This window comes from Syngnathus floridae, chromosome 3 (genome assembly GCF_059516105.1).
Source record: "Syngnathus floridae isolate MCC-2025c chromosome 3, RoL_Sflo_1.0, whole genome shotgun sequence".
NCBI classification, from domain to species: Eukaryota; Metazoa; Chordata; class Actinopteri; order Syngnathiformes; family Syngnathidae; genus Syngnathus; species Syngnathus floridae.
In genome coordinates this window covers 6,558,159-6,577,905 of record NC_142415.1, presented here as the reverse complement: position 1 = coordinate 6,577,905, position 19,747 = coordinate 6,558,159, and the positions used below count along the sequence as shown (strand labels likewise).

The following is a 19,747-nucleotide window of genomic DNA, read 5'->3' as shown; positions in this document are numbered from 1 at the left end:
GGCGAGCTCGCGCACGCCGCCCGGCACATCCGGGAGGCTATGCGCACGCGCCAAGTAGCCGAAAATAGCTCCCGCCGAGCGGATCGGCTGTTTATAAGCACCGCGGAGGAGATCGCGGAGCCTCATTCGACTTCCAGCGGTCGGCGAGCTCGCGCACGCCGCCCGGCACATCCGGGAGGCCGTGCGCACGCGCCAAGTGGCCGAAAATAGCTCCCGCCGAGCGGATCGGCACTTTATAAGCACCGCGGATGAAATCGCGGAGCCTCATTCGACTTCCAGCGGCCGGCGAGCTCGCGCACGCCGACCGGCACATCCGGGAGGCCGTGCGCACGCGCCAAGTGGCCGAAAATAGCTCCCGCTGAGCGGATCGGCACTTTATAAGCACCGCGGATGAAATCACGGAGCCTCATTCGACTTCCAGCGGGCCGCGCACTCGCGCACGCCGCCCGGTTCAAATTTTCTAAGTGCCAACGCACAATGAGATGCATGAGAAACGGCCTTGGTTACCATCACATTTGAAGCAATGAATACGAAGTTAAATTTTATGACTCGGTGTATAAGTCGAGGTCGATTTTTTCGGTCGATTTTGAATCGAAAAAGGTCGACCAATACACCGGCAAATACGGTAAATGAACTTTTCAACAGTCATATTTTAGTGTGACAAAAACACAGAGAGACATTCAAAATGACAAAATAACCGTAGATAAAAAAGCATTTATTTGATGTTGTACATCTTAAATCAATTCTTGTCAGCCTATCTCTGATAAGTGAGCAACTATCAGAGTTGGTTGTCAAGTGACAATAATGTTTGTGAGGTCCATCGTGTTGTCCTGACAGGCATCATCATCGGTTGCCCAGCAAGGCCTCCAACATTCTTGAACTGCTTGTAATGGCAGTCGTTACCACGATAAATTTATATCCTGTATGCAAAAAAGGAATCAGTATTAAATTGTGTTAGTGCATATTGCACATCACAGCAAGAACTTATTAAACAGAAATTGCCAGGAGGCTTTCTACTAACAATTAGTAGCTATTCTATTATTTTCGCCAAATTTATAAACTAATCTACTTCTTAGTTCTTACATAATTATGGGCGCAGATGACACGGGGAGGGATGGGTCCCGCACAGTTCCATTAGGTTCACGATCAGTCCCCTTCAACCTTCGCCACGTAAGGTGACAAAAACAAACAGCCAGTAAAACAGAGGACTAATGTTCCTCTTCCATCAGGACGGGCAGGGAGCCTGCATAGCATATGCTGCAACTAACTGATGTGTTTAAGTTCCAACAAAGATGTGGGAATTTCTATTTCTGTCAGATTTTTATGTACTGAATGTACAAGGTCCACGTCTCCCCAGTTCTAAAATCCCATCTGCGCCCCTGATAATAATCGTGTGTTAAGATTAGAGTAGATGTCGAGCTTGTTGCAGTGTAAGCTCTATTTCTGTTAACAGGATCAAGTTTCAAGATTATATTTTAAATGATCAATAATCCTCTTTCATAGACAGCAAAATTCAACAGCAGCAAAAAGGTGGTGCAATAAGAAATTCATGGGAGTTGTTTAACATTTATTTGATATTAAATTGTTTACCTCTTTCTCTACCAAGAAAACGTAAAGCTGAAATCTCAGAGTAGGTGCACCCCCCAAGGAACATGACGACAACGATGCGTTGCGCTTCATTTTTTGCTCCATTTTTGCCTGACACAAGACAGAAAACTTTTAGGACAAGCCCATTCAAAACCATGGTGCATTCACTGGCACTCTAACTGATAGAGACTTTTATTAAGCCTGTGATGGACATTAAGAACATCACAGAAGCGATATTATCACCAGAGATGGGCACATTAACCTTTTGCGGGTCCGCCCTCTGTCCTCGACCTGAACACCCTTCCGTCATCGCCATCCCTCTGTCCTTATTCATAAAATAATCGCCCCTTCGTGCCCACCTGTCCTAGTCATTGAAAAGAGCTTCTGTTACTGACCTGGCAAGAGCCAGATCGATACGTGAAAATTGAGTACAATATTTCAAGCCAATTGGGCAATGTGGCAACTTGCACAGCCTATCAAATTTTTGTTTTGTCCAATCAATAACCCTTACCAGATGACAATATATTACAAGATTTAGTTGGAGTCAATTTCGTTTCTGTCATTTTTAATCTGTCATAAATAGGATTTTAGAAAAATACCTTTACTTCACTTGAGTTTCCTTTTGCCACCTCCCTCACGAAGAAACCAAATATTTTCTTTTTAACATTTGCATCTGGTCTGAACATACGGATTACACGAGCGAGCGAAAGCGGAAACAGAAACACTGTCGTCTTATTAAAAACCTCTCATCCTCTGTCTGCAAAATGAATGCTGTCCGCAAAATCTTGGCCGGACGGACCATTCTGTCCCGAAAATGCAATGCCCATCTCTGATTATCACAATTTATATATTCAGATGTCTATATACGCAAAGGAAGAAATGATCAGCATTGTAGAAGAATTCAAGAATTACAGATAACTATAAAGTATCACAAACCTTCGACGTTACTTTATTGTATTTGTATGGCAATAAATATAATGTGCAACAGTCAAACTCATGCAATGACAGTTTTTTTGTAAGACAATATTATGATGCCCATATTAATTCCATGTATAATATTGTCTGAAAATATGTAATGTATATGTACATTCAAGGTATATTATTCTTAGGGAATTCACTTCAAAATAAATAGCCATGAATAGCGCACAACTTAAAAAAGCAAACAATTGACGACAACCGCAGCTTCATGAAATCCGTTCAATATCTTACCTGTGACAGCAAACTCATTTCCATTTAGCAACCTGGTAACTTCTTCAAGCCCAGTCCAACCATCTCGCTCTAACACCTGTGAATCATGCACAAAATTGGTTTAATCAATTTTGATGCAGTTGAATAATAATAATAAAAAAATCAAAAAAAAAAAAAAAAATGCTGCTTATTTACCTGCTCTATGAGCTTGCAGCTCAGTGGGATATAGGCGCCACTGAAGATGTAAGCCATGTCCCTCGGGACATGCAGGTCATACCCTTCATCTGACTTGGGCACCTTTGTGTGAAAGAACAACGTATACGTGCAGTGTCATGACCAAAGAAAAGCAACATGACATCATTGAATATGATGAACATCAAATAAAACCAAATACCAAATTCAGTTTTCTGCTTAGGGCCCTGAAATTGCTTTTCTTTGCCAAGGATGAAAATGCATCTGTTAGCTTCCCTAGAAAAAGAATAGAAAAAAACAGCAAAATAAAAGAACTCCCCACAGTTATGTCATACTGAAAGTTGCAACAGAAAACTTGCCTGCTGTCTTATCGTTGACCAGTTTACCCACTTTGCTCTCCATAACAGCCAGTGTTTCACCTTGCTGTTGCTCAACCAGCAGCCCCGACTGCTTGAGGTTTGCAAATGTGAGCAGGTGGTCCACTCCATAACTCTAAGCCGAGAAGAGATGACTTCACATCACTAAATTAAACTGCTAGTCACAAAACTGTGGGCAATAAGTTAACACTAATGAAGGAAAACATTTTCGCCAGATTGAGATTGCAGTTTTAATGACGAATGTCTATAAAGCCATTTGATGGGATACAATTATGATTTTCGCTTTTTCAATTTTGCTGCAAATGCTGATTGAATGAACTTTTGCTCTTGGCACACAGCTTCAATTTATTTCAATAGTTTGATTGGAAAAGGGAAACCCATAAATGGAAAGATATACAGCACGGAGCAAAATAATTGATAATGTTGTTTGTATTTTTAATGAATATTGTTTAGGGCAAAGAACAGCCAATAAGTCACCATTTCAGAGAAACCTAAACATCTTAAAACATTAGGCAGGAATATTTTCTTTATAAAAATTATTTGCAAATTGGTTTGATTAATGTATATGATTGAGGTTTCCACCTTTTGAATTTAACTACTCAAATAAATGAAAAGCTATGGTAACTGTATTTAACATATTGAGATGCAGCTATGTAGTCTTAGAATATTCAACTAGAGCAGAGGTTGTCAACTGGTGGTCTGAGGCCCTCAAGTGGTCTGTGGCGGCGTTGCATGTGGTCAACAAAATTAGAAATGGAAAATAATTGTTACATTTTTTAAAAATAAAATAGAATTATTATTTAGACTTGATCCATTTTCCAGTTAATTTTGTGAATCATTCAAATTATGTCAAATGTAGCTGAGATTGCCAAAATAGACATATAGATGCAAATAAATAGCCTGTATAGGTCTATCCTGCAAAATAAAATAATATTCCGCCAAAGCAGTGGTCCCCAAATTGCTTCTTGGTTAAAATGGTGGTCCCTTGGACAAAACCAGTTGGTAAAACCCTGACTTAGAGGATTCAAACATTTCACTTCGGCTGCTGTTGAAGCAGCAAAAGTTGTTTTTTGGAATTGTTTTAGTCATGGTACCTATGCTATGTTATGACAAAAATGAAAAGCCAATAATGGTAGAAGATAGGAAATCTCACCTGCAAATACTGTGTTTTTAAAGACCGGTAGTCTTTTGGCAGGAGTCCTGCATGATAAACAAATTATGGTAAAGTACAATAAAATAAAGCCTGTATCTCACTGAGGTGTCAGCACGCGTAGCGAATGTCTATATTTTGTCAGTCTAAAAGATTGCAAACAGTTGCAAATGATTGTGAACAGTTTTTCCTGTCGCAAAGAAATTTTTAACATGTTAAAAATTTGATGGTGACGAGAAAAACTGTTTGCAATTGAATGTTGCAAACAGTTGGAAAGGCGTTTGCAAGACATTCCTCAACGGTTTTAATGGTTGCAAACAGTTTTTCAACAGGGAAACCTGGGGAAAAAAAAGTTGCAAGGTGGGCGAACCTTTGCTGCTCAGTGAGATACGGGCTTATGATTTATTTTTTGAAAGCACTTTGAACGTAAATGGAAAAAAAACCCTGACCATTTTCTGTTAAAGACAGAAGGCATAGTAGTCTAAGACTTTCAGTCCTGGAGACCTTAAAAAAACGATCACAGCAGGTTAGTTTTTAACTACATGCATAATGCTGTATATAATATTGACTGTTTAAAGAAAACCCACCTGCCTGTTGATATGTTCCTCAATGAAAGAAATACATTCACGGATTTCAAAACCTTCTAGTAAAGCTGTAAGGAAAAAAAAAAAGACCACAATTTTGCATCAATGTGATGAAATAGCAACTAATAGTCAAACACACAAATTAGATGAATATAACCAGTGTGTGGCAACATCCTGACACACACACAAAAAGCATTTAAAGTAACTTACAGTGTTCTGTCTTTAAAAGCTCCTGGAAATCCTGTTTCGTTTTCTTCTTCATCATTGATTCACTTGCGGCAATGTCTATGTGAGATCAACAACAGCCACCCAGTTTGTTCATAATTCAGCAAGTTGAGTCTATCTGGCATAGATTACTTTGCTTCAAAACTCACGCAGGCTCAGGAGCCGATGTTCTTGTTTCAAGCCTTTAAGTTCTTCTGAGACAAATGTTTTCATCTGCTTTATGTCCATCCCTCTGCGTTTCTAACAAATTGAAAACGAAAGATTTTGGTCACTTCATGTGCAAAGAAGAACATCATTTTATTGACTTACATCATACGCAGTCTGGAGATTCTTGGCTTTCTGACTAAGAAAGCTGAAGACATTGGAGAAATGTTCATTTCTGATTTCATTAAAGACCTACGAGACAAACAATGTTAAATACATGCTTGAGTGAAAGCCTTTTGCACTTCGAAAGCCAGTCTTACCTTATCTTGAGAATTCAGCATGACTTTGATGCTTTTGTCTGTGGAAGAGACATCAGGTCCAAATTCCACACATCCTATGGAGGAAAAATGGGTCTGTGATTACATTTGAAAACATCTACAGGGGGGACAAGTCTGAATTACATGCTGCTGTGTAAAAAAAAAAAACTGCAGTGATAGATATCCTGAATAATTTTACATGTAGTGTTTTTATTTAGTGAGGCTTACAGTGACTAGCTTGTTACCCACCACATTTGATTCTGAATATATCATCCACGAGTCCTTCATAAACCACTTGTGAGCACATAGGGGTGACAAAGTCCACATCTATAATGACATTTGACAAAATTAGTAAAGCAAAGTGATAACACTAAGTGAGAAACGGAATCACAGCAACTCACCCCTATCAATTAAGAAAACGGTTCCTATTTCAGCGTTCCGAGCCTTCTGGTCTCCCTCTTCCTCTTGCTCTCTCCAAGACTCATATGTCATCTGATACAAAACAAAAATCAAAAACAATGTCAGCTGCCCATCAAAGCAAAATATAAAAATATAACATACAACTCAAATCATCATAAACTTTTCTTAAAACACCTAGTGTACCTTTGAACACCTTCCAATACCATAAACCTTTGAAAATGGTCCGTAAATGGAGTTAAGAAGATGTAGAGCACTGCCAGCTGTCCTCACCCAACGCAGATCTCCAGCCTAGGTGAAGCACACATACTATGATTTCAAGAAGGAAAATGCATCAAATGCACAATTAAAGTCTATACAATGAGACGGACTTGTGGAGCATCAATTCACACGGTGTGATTTCAGATGAGCGTACTACAGCTCACACATAATACTGTAACCCACAGGTGTCAAACTCAAGGCCGGGGGGGGGCAGATACGGCCCGCCACATCATTTTATGTGGCCTGCGAAAACAAATTGTGCATCAAATTCGTGTCATTGCTAGAATTGCAAATTGTCTTCACTTTTAATAATATCTTTCTTTTTAATATTTGACCAGTTTTTACTCATCTGATTAAAAACACGTTATTTGTCAGTTTGTTTTGTAGCTTTTACTGTGTATATATATATATATATATATATATATATATATATATATATATATATATATGAGGGGCTCATACATTTATTTGAGTTGACAGTCATAATGGCCCTCCGAAAGAAGCTATGACTATAATGCTGCCCGCGGTTACAGTGTAACCAGTGAGGGACGTGTGAGCAATGATAATATGATAATAGTGCTTAAGAAAAGAAATAAATAAATAAACAAATAAATAAATAAATAAACGTGTGATTTAAAAATGTATTTTACTCATTTACCCATGACTGACATTGGAGGCCCAGAAAAACATAGTTCTGTTGCTTTGATATTCCATTTTGAATTTACATTTGTCATTTACACCATTTAATAGTTTTTCAGACTCTTTTTTTAATTAGTTCCAATCAAAATGACAGCTATTTAGCATAGCCATATAGTGTATTATTTACCAGATTGTTGTCCCGAAAAAACTCTGGGAGCTCCAGACTGATGATGTCATAGTCCAAAGGAAGAAGATAGAAGGCCCATTCATCCATTGTCACATCTGGATGAAAAAAAAAGCCAAAATAACTGCACCATTTCTAATGTCCCAAGTGAGCAGCAACAAATAGAACAAGTGCAAGAGCTCAAACCTCCAAAGACGCCCTGCTCCTCCAGTACTGTCTCACATGCATAAAACTGGAAAACAGACATGGACAACACATTATTATCCATAACTTCATTGCAAATAAATCAAGGTTTATTTTGGGTTGAACACCAGAATATCAAGTACCTTCTGAGGCGTGAATATAATTTTGTATCTTCTACATTTTCCGGCAGCTTTGTCTGTTTTGGCCACATCTGTAGGCAGAAATAGGTATAATGTTATAAAGTCTTAATTGACATTTAACTGAAACATACAGTATGCTATTCTGACCCATCTCAATTTATATTTAGAAAAACAATTGCTGTCATAAACAACAAGCAGTCATCAATTCGGATCAGACAGCTGTTTATTGTTTGTAAAGCTGGGAATTGTGAATGATTAATGAAATACAAAATTATTAAACATTGAATAAATATTGAATATGTGGACAAACTTACCACATATCCACTTCACTGTTTGTATTCTTGGCCGGATCAGAAAACAAAGCCTGAAGAGAGTAAAGTCACATTGTCAGACGTCTTCAAGTTGAAGTGTGCTGGAGTATTTTTCAAGGCATGTGTATCAATACTACTCACTGATCTGATGTGCTAATGATGGGTTTATCCTCTACTTTGTAAAGTTTGTCAACGTCATGTTGCTGTTACAAAAGCAGAGATGAATAAGGTTGTAAAATATTGAGATTCATTTCTGATCAAATTTAATTGAAACAGTGGTTAAAGTTCACCTTCAGAATGGCAACATTGGCGATACGATCCAGCGGGCTCATCAAGTCTGCCTCAATGAAAAGGTCCTTTTTTCCTGGAAGCTGCAAGAAAAAAAACATGGATATAAATTAGCACTTCATGATGAAAGTATCTTTCAACAACTACACTTGGGCTACGTAGTTATAACATACCGTACAGCAGGAAACATTTACCATTCAGTTCAGTCGATTTGATTACCCACAACAGAACACTGAACTTTTTTCACTTATCATAAGCTCCAAACAAGCACGTCTGCCTCACAGTTAGGAGGCTGCGGATTCGATTCCACCTCCGGCCCTCCCTGTGTGGAGTTTGCATATTCTCCCTGTGCCTGTGTGGGTTTTCTCTGGGCATTCCGATTTCCTCCCGCATCCCAAAAACTTGCATGGTAGGCCAATTGAGCGTTCCAAATTGCCTCTAGGTGTGAGTGCGGATGGTTGTTCATCTCTATGTGCCCTGCGATTGGCTGACAACCGGTTCAGGGTGTCCCCCGCCTACTGCCTGATGACTGCTGGGGTAGGCTCCAGCAAGTCCGTGACCCCCGTTGGGACAAGCGGTATAGTAGATGGATGGATAAGCTCCACACAAGTCACACATGTATTACACAAATACAGGAGGAAAACAACTGTCAACCTTACTGAGAGAATAAATGGATGCTTTATTTTTTTTTTTTTATGGAGTCCAGTACTTCTGTTTAGTACACTTATGTCATATTTAACTTTCGAGTACAAAATATTTGCATGCATTTTGTTTTCAAACATCTGTTTAGGTGCAGTTTGTACCTATTTTTACCGCACTAAATTTTCATTGAATAATTGTTTATACACTTTCTTTTCTTACATTGAGTACACCCAGCAGATTTTAGTGGGTTATTTTTTAGTAGCCAATATACAGTGCTGCTTATGAATGAAGGCTCTGCCTTGTGACTGATGAGCACTTGTGCAGTGGCTGGGAAGGGAAAGTATTTGGGGGGTGGGAATTTGTGTAAAAAAAAATCAGAACCACTAGTTTGAGCCACAGGCGTTAAAACTGGGAGGGAGGAAATTGCATCCTATAGTTCCAAAAAATGATAGTGTCAATATAAAGTAGACAGAAAAAAAGTAATCGTCACACATTCAAAATATTCTGTTCTTAGTTGGTTGATATGTTATTAGGTGAAATGATCATTTTACAGCTCTATTACCAGAACGAGCAACCAACTTTGGAGCGCTTAAAAGGTCAACTGTAAATTGAATCTTGGAAGTGAAACCTTTAAATGAAGGCGAAACGGAAAAGCCATATTATAGGAATAGTATGCATACATTTTATGGTGTCCTGCAAGATTTAATTAATGCAACATACAACCCTGTTTTGTTGATGGAGGAAAATCATTTATATAGCTGATAATTTCCATTAAGGTAGGCTTTAAAAAAAAAGAATTTAGGCTGATGCAGTGCAAATGTTTGATCGTGATTACGTGCCTGGAATTATTACCTGTTCCAGCAAGTAGACGAGCTGATCTCTGGCCAGTCTCTTGAGCAGAGTGAAGTCAGGAAGCTCCGGGCAATCTGTCCTGGCACTGTAAGCCATGCTGCCGAACCAAATCTGCACCCGTATCCACTCACTTAGTATACACATATAGTAGACATTACAAACACCAAAAATGTAAAGCGCATCTTTTGATTTTGATGAAGACGCAGAGTAGACTAACCTCTGAGCAGAGGCTTCACCCCCACTCTTTGCTAGCTAAATCAGCTTAATGCTAAAAACACAGTCTTTCGATCGTACACAAACAGTGGGCAATAAGATCATGATATCAACGCGGTAGTATTCAACTACTGAGGTTGTGATTATAATTTGAAAAAATACAATCTGAGAGAGTTTGGAATGACAACAGTGATCATTTTGTAATATTGACAGCCGTCAGGGGTGGGTCTTTTTCTTCTTCCTGGTTGCTTGCTGCCAAGACCGTTTGGAAATTACGCGATACCGCCACCTGTTGACCAACACTGCCTGAAAGGGTTATTTTAACTTAGAAATTTCAAAAACAACCTAAATCCAGTCTGTAGTGACTCCTGCCCCTTTGATTAGATCATTTAACATCACATTTCTCTTTCTACTTTACATTATCTAAAAAGATACCTACTGACCACAGTAATACCAAGGCCTATCCTATTGATTAAAACGTTTTAGGTGTTATTTAGCTAGAACGATTAATTTAGTTGTTGAGAGTAAACATGTGTTTTGTGTGAATTATGACAGGGTACTGCTGACGGACATTCCCAGCGGTGCACAATGTGCCGCAACAAATAACTGTATTATTATTATGATTATTATGATTATTATGATTATTATTATTATTATTATTATTATTATTATTATTATTATTATTATTATTATTATTATTATTATTATTATTATTATTATTATTATTATTATCCATCCATCCGTTTTCTATACAGCTTGTCCCCACGGGGGTCGCGGGCGTGGTGGAGCCTATCCCAGCAGTCATCGAGGAGTAGGCAGGAACACCCTGAACCGGTTGCCAGCCGCTCGCAGGGCACACAGAGACGATATATAAGAACAACGTAAACAAGTTGGCACGCTATAGTTTATAGTAGTATTTGAATTATTGAGACAAATTCATTCATTTGCAACTTTGCATTTGAATAATACCGCTTGGGTATTATTGGGCAACTTGAACACAACATGTTGTTACAGAGGATGGAAAAACAAGTACCAACCTGAAGGAACGCATCCTCCTAGTGGGTGTTTCCCATCGGATACTGAAGAAAACGAACAGTTGCACTGCAGTACAAACTCAAACAGTAGATGGGAACTCAAAGATTTAGGAGTGTCCAGACGCACTTGACTTGCATTGCATAAACGGTACGTCATGAATGTGGACGCCGTGTTGTTGGTAGAGACGGTTAATTTCGCCGCTGAAAAGCATCGAAACCAGCGTCGTAAAGACCCAGAACAAACTCCCTATATTAATCACCCGATCGGTAAGTTGCGCTTTGCTCTGTAATCAGGAAAAATAAGAAATACTGTAATGTCAATCAAACATGGTTCCTTACTTGCATGTTTATATGACCAGTGAAAGCAAAGTAAAGTAGCCTAAATATTACAGGCCAAGTTGAGGGAAAACTTTTCCCTCGTCATTTTTATAATATGTTTTATTTCCAGTGCATCAGCATTAATGAATACCGTATTTGCCGGTGTATAAGTCGATTCGGTGTATAAGTCGACCCCCTAAAATTCGACGGAAATTTACGATTTTATGATATATCCTTTGTATAAGTCGAGCTCAATTGTTGTATTATATTAAACTTCAAAATTCAATCAGAAATATGCGAAATTTATTGACGAAATGTGTTCAAATTCCGGGAGGCCGTGAGCATGCGCAGTGGCCGGAAATAGCTCCAGCCGAGCGGATCGGCTGTTTATAAGCACCGCGGAGGAGATCGCGGAGCCTCATTCGACTTCCAGCGGCCGGCGAGCTCGCGCACGCCGCCCGGCACCACCGGGAGGCCGGAAATAGCTTCAAGCCGAGCGGATCGGCACTTTATAAGCACCGCGGAGGAGATCGCGGAGCCTCATTCAACTTCCAGCGGCCAGCGCACTCGCGCACGCCGCCTGGCACCACCGGGAGGCCGTGCGCACGCGTCAAGTGGCAGGAAATAGCTCCCGCCGAGCGGATCGGCTCTTTATAAGCACTGCGGAGGAGATCGCGGAGCCTCATTCGACTTCCAGCGGCCGGCGAGCTCGCGCACGCCGCCCGGCACATCCGGGAGGCTGTGCGCACGCGCCAAGTGGCCGAAAATAGCTCCCGCCGAGCGGATCGGCTGTTTATAAGCACCGCGGAGGAGATCGCGGAGCCTCATTCGATTTCCAGCGGTCGGCGAGCTCGTGCACGCCGCCCGGCACATCCGGGAGGCCGTGCGCACGCGCCAAGTGGCCGAAAATAGCTCCCGCCGAGCGGATCAGCACTTTATAAGCACCGCGGATGAAATCGCGGAGCCTCATTCGACTTCCAGCGGCCGGCGAGCTCGCGCACGCCGCCCGGCACATCCAGGAGGCCGTGCGCACGCGCCAAGTGGCCGAAAATAGCTCCCGCCGAGCGGATCGGCACTTTATAAGCACCGCGGATGAAATCGCGGAGCCTCATTCGACTTCCAGCGGGCCGCGCACGCGCGCACGCCGCCCGGTTCAAATTTTCTAAGTCCAACGCACAATGAGATGCATGAGAAACGGCCTTGGTTACCATCACATTTGAAGCGATGAATACGAAGTTAAATTTTATGACTCGGTGTATAAGTCGAGGTCGATTTTTTTCGGTCGATTTTGGATCGAAAAAGGTCGACCAATACACCGGCAAATACGGTAATTCATTTGAAATTAATGTTGGAGCTTGTAAAGATACCGACTCAATCAAATACATCATGCAAAACACTGTATAGGAATTCCGTAATTTGACAGTTAATTCCGTATGCCCGATTTATTCTGTGATTATCTTTGGTGAACATATACTCGACTGTTTCGCTGTTACGAGTTCATGCCTCTATTTTTCCATTCCAACACATTTGTTATGTTATGTTATGTTATGTTATGTTATGTTATGTTATGTTATGTTATGTTATGTTACCATGCGTAGATTGAAATAAAAAGTCCATTATAAGTAACATTTATGAGAATAACAAAACAGATAACACATAACATATGTATCCCTCCCCCATTACTGTACTCACTCTGCTCTGTGTTTCTACTCTTAAGGAGTAGCAAGGATTCTCAGCCATGAAGGTGGCATCACTGACATTGTGGTATTACAAGTATGTTCACTTTAAGTTGATGCATTCATGTAAGTCCCTTCTGTTGTGCCCACTTATTGATTTATTTTATATATGTGTTTGTTTGTGTCCTTCTTTCTTGGAAGGCTGCTCTTCTTCATGACACGTTGGAAGACACAGACACAAAGCCCGAAGAGCTAGAAACAAAGTTTGGACCGATTGTTACTCGCATTGTTCAGGAGGTGACAGACGATAAGAGTCTGCCCAAACAAGAGCGGAAGCGTCTACAGGTGGAACATGCGCCCCACTGTAGCCACCAAGCCAAACTGGTCAAACTGGCAGACAAATTGTACAACCTCAGGGATTTGAACCGCTGCACACCTGTCGGTAATCATTTTCATGTCCATATATTTTTCATGTCCTTTTTTTTTTAAATTTAGGATAAATTTGAATTGAATATAATTTCAATCAGAACTGAGGCAATTACATAATTTGTTCCCATCACCAGCATGTCTTAGGTAGATTGTTTTTCTCACAACAAAACAATACAAAAAACTGCAAGAATCTTTGTTTTTGCTTGACTTTGTATGAATAAAAGATAAATTACCACACAAAAACAAAGATTTAAGAAGCCACTAGATACAATCCGATTATCTTGTTTGTGATTTTTTTTCAGGTTGGACGGCAGAGCGAGTCCAGGAGTATTTTGTGTGGGCCTGTGATGTTGTAAAAGGCCTCAAAGGTACCAACTCAGTTTTGGAGGGGAAGCTGGAGGAGTTGTTCAGACAGAGATGTTTGAATTAGTACATTTTGAAATAAAGTGATTTATTTCCTATACGTGTAGTATGTCTTCATTATTATAGTTTTTTAGTTAACGTGCCACTGAACAAGAACCATTACCATCGCCCACGTTCCTCGTGCAAAGCCTACTAAGTACATGCACTCCAGATAAAGCTTTTATGTAATTACTATCAGTGCTTCCATAGCATTGCAGTGCACCGCATTTTTCACTGTGTGTTTCTAATATTTGGGTTTGATTATGTATTTATCAAGGGGGCCACATTGTGTTGTGACTCCAGGATTAAGTTTTACTTACATTATGATACAGAAAAAAAACTAAAATGCTATGCTTACTTGACAGCTTGGCTAAAAAAGGTCTAACAGAAAATATAAATGGACTATCAAATGGGTAGCAACTGGCTGGAAAAAATGATTGTGTGACCCTGGTTCAACATTTGAAGCAGCAGCAGAAGAAGAAACAAACGAAGAAGAAGCATTAGACTAAGAAGAAGAGCCTGACTCCGCCTCTTTTGAGTAGCCGCACTCCAGTGTGCATTCGGATGTGCATTATTTGAAGTAGTAGCGCGTTCCTTTTTCAACGAAATACTACAATTCTCTGAGTTTGGTTAGTCCACGAGGCAGCCATGTCTAACCACGATTCAGCCAACATGAAGCTTCCACCTATACAGTCCACGGCTGGAGCCGTACCGGTCCGGAATGAGAAAGGTTAGACGTAAATTACTAGCTAAAAGCTTACTAGCTTAGCAATGTAACGCTAACGACAAGGCAAAACATCAGTCGTGTTCATTCTGATAGTCAATTCTCTTATTGTCAATTTAGTATCGAGATCAGTTTTGTTCAATCTGATAACAAATTTACTTATTGTCGGTGTAAAAAAAACATCTAGATGAATTGTTTAAAACCTATTACATCGTTACAGCACCAATGCATTCCCTGGACAGTGAACTTAGTCATAATTTCATGAATGAATTTAACAAAACACAGATTAACATAAATAAAAAAATCAGGGTTGCAAGTTTACACTTCAATATGTTTTTTTTTTTTCTTGCGCTATTTGCCTTGGTTGTTTCTCAAATGCTATTGGGTCTGCCTTGCCATGCCATCAATAATACTTTGAGGGACAATTAAAACTGTTTCTGATTAAATATTTGCTGTTGACCAATGTAATTTTAATTTTGAATAGCATCTTATCAATTCTCATTTGAAAATTTCTTTAATTAAACTAATGTGGGCACAAAGAAGATTTAGGTTGTGCGTTTACAGCAGTGCATATTGTCATTGTGGTGCTACCTTTTTGTTTTCTATCAGTTGATACTACTGTAAAAATGTATTTGGAAAACTTTGGACTTTGTACAGTTTGTAATCCATTTGTATGTTGATTTTCAGGTGAGCTCTCTATGGAAAAAGTGAAGGTGAAGAGATATGTGTCAGGCAAACGTCCAGACTATGCCCCGATGGAGTCATCAGATGAGGAAGAGGAGGATTTTCAATTTGTTAAAAAGGGAAAAGAAATTGAGCCCGAGATTGAACAGGAGGAAGAGGATGTGTCTGACCCACGTTTAAAGCGTTTGCTCAACCGTGTCTCTGAGGATGTTGAGGAGAGGTATCAACTGTCTCCATGCTTTTGACAATCTAATCTCCTCAGAATGACAGCTTGCGCCTGAAAATTTGACCCCTTTGTTTCTATCGTTGATCAGGCTCGCCAGACATAGACAAATTGTAGAGCCTGAAGTTGTTGCTGAGAGCAGCGAAGACTCTGATGAAGGGACGTGGCATCCACAACGTGAGCGTGAGGAAAGCAGCGAGGATGAAGAAGAGGAAGAGGAAGAAATTGATGATGAGGTTTGCATCAAAATTGAATTTTATACAATTCGAGGGCATAATATCAATACATTATAATTTTCATTGTGGTGTTCTCGTTTTACAGCAGTTATATGATGTGTTAACGTTATAAACTGCTTGCCTTGCACTATTCTTCCAAACCAACAATGTAAAAGCACATTATCAAGTGGAAGAAGGCACACTGAGTTACATTGTATTGTTTTATATTTACGGCCTTAAAGTGTTTTAGTCATGCATGTATCACCTGTAATTATACTTTTTCACTGTATATTTTTTGTGCAGGAAATTGAGAGGCGTCGAGGAATGATGCGTCAACGGGCTTTGGAACGCAAGACTGAAGAGATGGAGGTCCTAGAGGTGGAGGAGGAAGGCAAATCAGGGGAGGAATCGGAGTCAGAGTCTGAGTATGAAGAATATACCGATAGTGAAGATGAAGCCGAGCCCAGACTCAAACCAGTCTTCATTCGCAAGTAAGAGCTGCTTTGATCATGTGTGTACAACTTTGTGCCACATTCTCTTCTTAAACATTAGCAGCTGACTCTCAAGCCAGAAATGTTTGTTATTTAGTTTGTTGGTGTAGTATTTTGTCATCTAAGCAATTCTATCAGGTTTATTAGCTTCTCACAATTCATTTGTTGTGCCCTGAATATTTTTGCATCTCAGAAAAGACAGAGTTACCGTGGCAGAGCGGGAAGCCGAGCAGCAAAAACAAAGAGAGCTGGAGGCTGAAGCCAAGAGGCAGCAGGAGGAGCGCCGACGCTACACACTGAAGATAGTAGAAGAGGAGGCCAAGAAGGAGTTTGAGGAGAATCGGCGCTCCCTGGCTGCATTGGAAGCCCTCGACACAGATGGCGAGAATGAGGAGGAGGAGTACGAAGCCTGGAAAGTTCGGGAACTGAAACGAATTAAGAAGGACAGAGAAGCTCGAGAAGCGTGAGTAGAAGCTGACGGTTTATTTATAAAGATGTTTGAATTTGGCAATTTAAGCAAGGATATTGCAACAAAATTATTATATTATTTTTAAACTTCTGAAACATCGCTTGAAGAACAATACTACAGCCTTGACTAATTTGGTGAGAGAAATGGTTTGTGTTGGCAGCATGGAGAAGGAAAAGTCAGAAATTGAGAGATTCCGTAACATGAAGGATGAGGAGCGCAGGGCAGAGCTTCGCAACAATGGCAAAGTCATCACCAACAAAGCGTCTAAAGGAAAATACAAGTTCCTTCAGAAGTACTACCATAGAGGCGCCTTTTTCTTGGTGAGTTGCTACACGGGTGCACTGTTGGACATGTTTATATGTAGTCACTGCAATCTGGTATGGGGTATTGAGTTGATTTTTGTACATTTTGTTGGTCACATAAATAGCAGGTAATATAACTGTAAATGTGATGATTTGTGTTGCAGAATGAGGAGGACGAAGTGTACAAGCGAGACTTCAGTGCACCCACGCTGGAGGATCACTTCAATAAAACCATCCTGCCCAAAGTCATGCAGGTCAGAAACAATATGTACACTTCCTTAGTTAAGTTGAAAAGTATTTGTGATGCAGGGAACATGTTACTGCAGCATCCAAAACAAAGACTCGAGTCTCAAGACTTGCCGCTTGACAAGCCTCAAGACTCAGACCTAAGTCAAATTTGGCCTATGAAGAATGTACAACTATGTTGTGTTGATGTTAACAATCACACGTGCAGTCAAACGGTTCCTTTTTTTGACACATTTTTCATCCCAATAAGGTTAAAAACTTTGGGCGGTCTGGACGTACCAAGTATACTCACCTGGTGGATCAGGACACCACGTCGTTTGACTCTGCGTGGGCTCAGGAAAGTGCTCAGAACAACAAGTTCTTTAAGCAGAAGGCAGCAGGAGTAAGAGATGTGTTTGACAGACCCACGGTAAAGAGGAAGAAGACATAAATGTGTGTCATCAATGCACTCAACCCTTGCTAGGACTTTGAAATAGAAAACAGATTCGGTTTGGATTGTTTCAGTCCATCCTAAAAGACTGCAGACATAATTTGAGAGGTTTGAAAATGGATGTCATCTTTGCTCTCTCCTGTATTTTGACCACAATGTGTTTATTGTCCCAGATGAGAAACGGTGGGACATCAACAAAACATGTAATGCGTTTCTCAAAGCTCTTTGGGGCTAGTTATTGTCAAGATGTAAGGTAATTTTGTAAATATTCACCATGGTATGACGGAGTTAACAGATTTGCTCTTCCATATTTGTGACAGGTTGATTTCTTTTTGTAAAATAAAACTTGTATTTTCAGAATTTTAAGAACGCAAAAGTATAGTATTCTCTAAATGTTAACAAACACACAGACAATAGGTTTTCAAAATACTTTATTGTAAAAAGTTTGCCCCCTCATGACACCTCAACATTAATTTTAGTGAATTGGTCAGAACAACGATGATGAGAGTTCTCTGCATGCATGCACGTGTTCAGCTGGTCAGAGCCACAAGCGCTTCCACCACGTTGCCCATGTGCTCCCTCAGACTGCGCTCTGCTGAGACCCTCGAAATTTCCATCTCTGACATCTGAGTCAAAGCACAAACATCGCCAAACACACTGCTTTAGTACTAAGGGATCAACTATTTGGAAAATTCAAACATACGAGTGCTCAGAACATCACCTGTCCAAAATTGTTTTGAAATCACATTTATTTTTGCGCTCTCTACATTTCAGATGTTTATACCCAAGTACTAAGATTGAGCTTTGAAATGTCAATTTTTATATCCATTAGGGTTAACAATTAAAGAGCCGTCCATTTGCGTCATTGCTTTACAATTGATTGGAATTTGTATATATTCCTGAAGGCAATTGGACGAACTTTTCACCTTCTTACTTTTACAGGAAACATGTCACCAAACTCTTACAAACCAAAAACGGTGCTGGAGTCAATTAGGCTCCTTTTATTAACACTGGTTAAATGTTCTAATTCATGACAGTTCCATGTGTGTTAGATAAGATACCAACACTTACATACGTAAATCTTAACAAGCACACAAAGACAATTTGGAACATACTTACAATTAACTCCACATCCTCTTTCTTGATTGTGACTTTGGCCAACTCCTTTTCTCTGAAATAATAATAATTTTAAAAAGACAATAAAATCACCTACTCTGGTAAAAAACAAAACATTTATATTCACTTTATTCCTACGCCCTATTAGTCCTTTGAGAGAAACTAGCATTTTATTTCAATGGCAACTTTTACTGCAGATCTAACTTGACTACACTCTGTGGCTTCTGATATGATGAATCTGAAAAGCTGCGAGGTGTATCAGTACCTACACAATAATAAAGTTGGTATTTTTGTAAATCGTGAAATGATACGTTGAAAGTTCCAAACATTTTTATATCTAAGACCTTACCTCTCAATTTTAGCTTTCTGTTCTCGTGATCTTCTGTCTCCAATTACTGTCATGGCCTGGGGGGAAAACACCATCTTAAATACGTGGACTAAAAAAAAAACATATATAAACATAGATTTTCCACTGTCAAAAACAAGGGCTGCGGTTCTAAAATAGGTTGAGCACCACTAACCTGGAGAGCGTGATATTAAAAATACAGCACATTTTGCAGTATTTGTTTAAGGTATAGTTGTGAAATCCAGACACGCTTTCTGTTCATTTTCAATGGGTGCTTTAGCTAATTGGTACAATCTTATCATGTTCAATGTATATGACACGTTTATACCACAGTTAAGACAACATTCATTTTAATCCCAGGACCGCGACAATCACGATGCAGTCAGCAGTAGCCGCATGTTAGTTAGGAGTCGTTAACAGGAGCAGGTTCTTTTACCGTTTGTAAATCGGAACTGGATATTTCCTTCTCCTCCGCATAATCAGTGACCCTCTCTAAATCGGCGGCACCGCTGTCATGTTTACGAGGCTTTTCTGCCGGCTTCCCAGTGCAGTTTTCGTCAGCATCCAGGTCTAAATCGACATCACCCTCAGTCGCCATGTTTGTAATGAGTGACGCTGGGAAATTCTTCTTCGTTTTCGGGTATATTACCCGTACTGTGATTTACCGCCCTCTACAGGTGTTTTTTGTAAATGCCACCACACGTCTGTTAGTACCCTACTAGTCTGTCAAACTTGTGATAAACTTGTT

At 39.9% G+C, this 19,747-nt stretch overlaps 4 protein-coding genes across 5 annotated transcripts; 2 read left to right on the top strand and 2 right to left on the bottom strand.

Moving 5' to 3' along the window:
* Positions 1-700: 700 nt before the first annotated feature.
* vps33b (VPS33B late endosome and lysosome associated) lies at positions 701-10,162 on the bottom strand. Of its 2 annotated transcripts, none has more exons than XM_088371369.1 (24): positions 9,899-10,162; positions 9,682-9,792; positions 8,190-8,270; positions 8,041-8,102; positions 7,903-7,952; positions 7,592-7,659; positions 7,452-7,497; positions 7,269-7,363; positions 6,368-6,472; positions 6,166-6,256; positions 6,014-6,091; positions 5,768-5,841; positions 5,613-5,699; positions 5,453-5,543; positions 5,289-5,363; positions 5,082-5,146; positions 4,944-4,998; positions 4,498-4,544; positions 3,327-3,459; positions 3,170-3,243; positions 2,971-3,072; positions 2,797-2,872; positions 1,591-1,698; positions 701-920 (listed from the first exon to the last, which is right to left on the bottom strand). In XM_088371369.1, the coding sequence occupies exons 2-24, from the start codon at positions 9,775-9,777 to the stop codon at positions 844-846; spliced, it is 1,836 nt and encodes a 611-aa protein (XP_088227495.1). In that variant the 5' UTR covers positions 9,778-9,792; positions 9,899-10,162; the 3' UTR covers positions 701-843. The 2 variants fall into 2 exon arrangements, with proteins under 2 accessions (XP_088227495.1, XP_088227494.1); XM_088371368.1 differs by having other exon boundaries at positions 9,682-9,811; positions 9,899-10,161.
* Positions 10,163-10,827: 665 nt separating this feature from the next.
* On the top strand, positions 10,828-13,812 carry hddc3 (HD domain containing 3). The gene is made up of 4 exons (XM_088371371.1): positions 10,828-11,195; positions 12,964-13,019; positions 13,124-13,364; positions 13,654-13,812. The coding sequence occupies exons 1-4, from the start codon at positions 11,084-11,086 to the stop codon at positions 13,779-13,781; spliced, it is 537 nt and encodes a 178-aa protein (XP_088227497.1). The 5' UTR covers positions 10,828-11,083; the 3' UTR covers positions 13,782-13,812.
* A 451-nt stretch (positions 13,813-14,263) lies between these two features.
* mfap1 (microfibril associated protein 1) lies at positions 14,264-17,913 on the top strand. Its single transcript, XM_088371370.1, has 8 exons — positions 14,264-14,483; positions 15,165-15,381; positions 15,476-15,620; positions 15,903-16,090; positions 16,284-16,553; positions 16,720-16,879; positions 17,026-17,115; positions 17,358-17,913. Exons 1-8 carry the CDS (start codon positions 14,402-14,404, stop codon positions 17,535-17,537), a joined length of 1,332 nt encoding a protein of 443 aa, XP_088227496.1. The 5' UTR covers positions 14,264-14,401; the 3' UTR covers positions 17,538-17,913.
* Positions 17,914-17,951: 38 nt separating this feature from the next.
* Positions 17,952-19,633, bottom strand: hypk (huntingtin interacting protein K). Its single transcript, XM_088371372.1, has 4 exons — positions 19,436-19,633; positions 19,003-19,058; positions 18,657-18,708; positions 17,952-18,163 (listed from the first exon to the last, which is right to left on the bottom strand). The coding sequence occupies exons 1-4, from the start codon at positions 19,595-19,597 to the stop codon at positions 18,068-18,070; spliced, it is 366 nt and encodes a 121-aa protein (XP_088227498.1). The 5' UTR covers positions 19,598-19,633; the 3' UTR covers positions 17,952-18,067.
* Between the last annotated feature and the right edge of the window lie 114 nt (positions 19,634-19,747).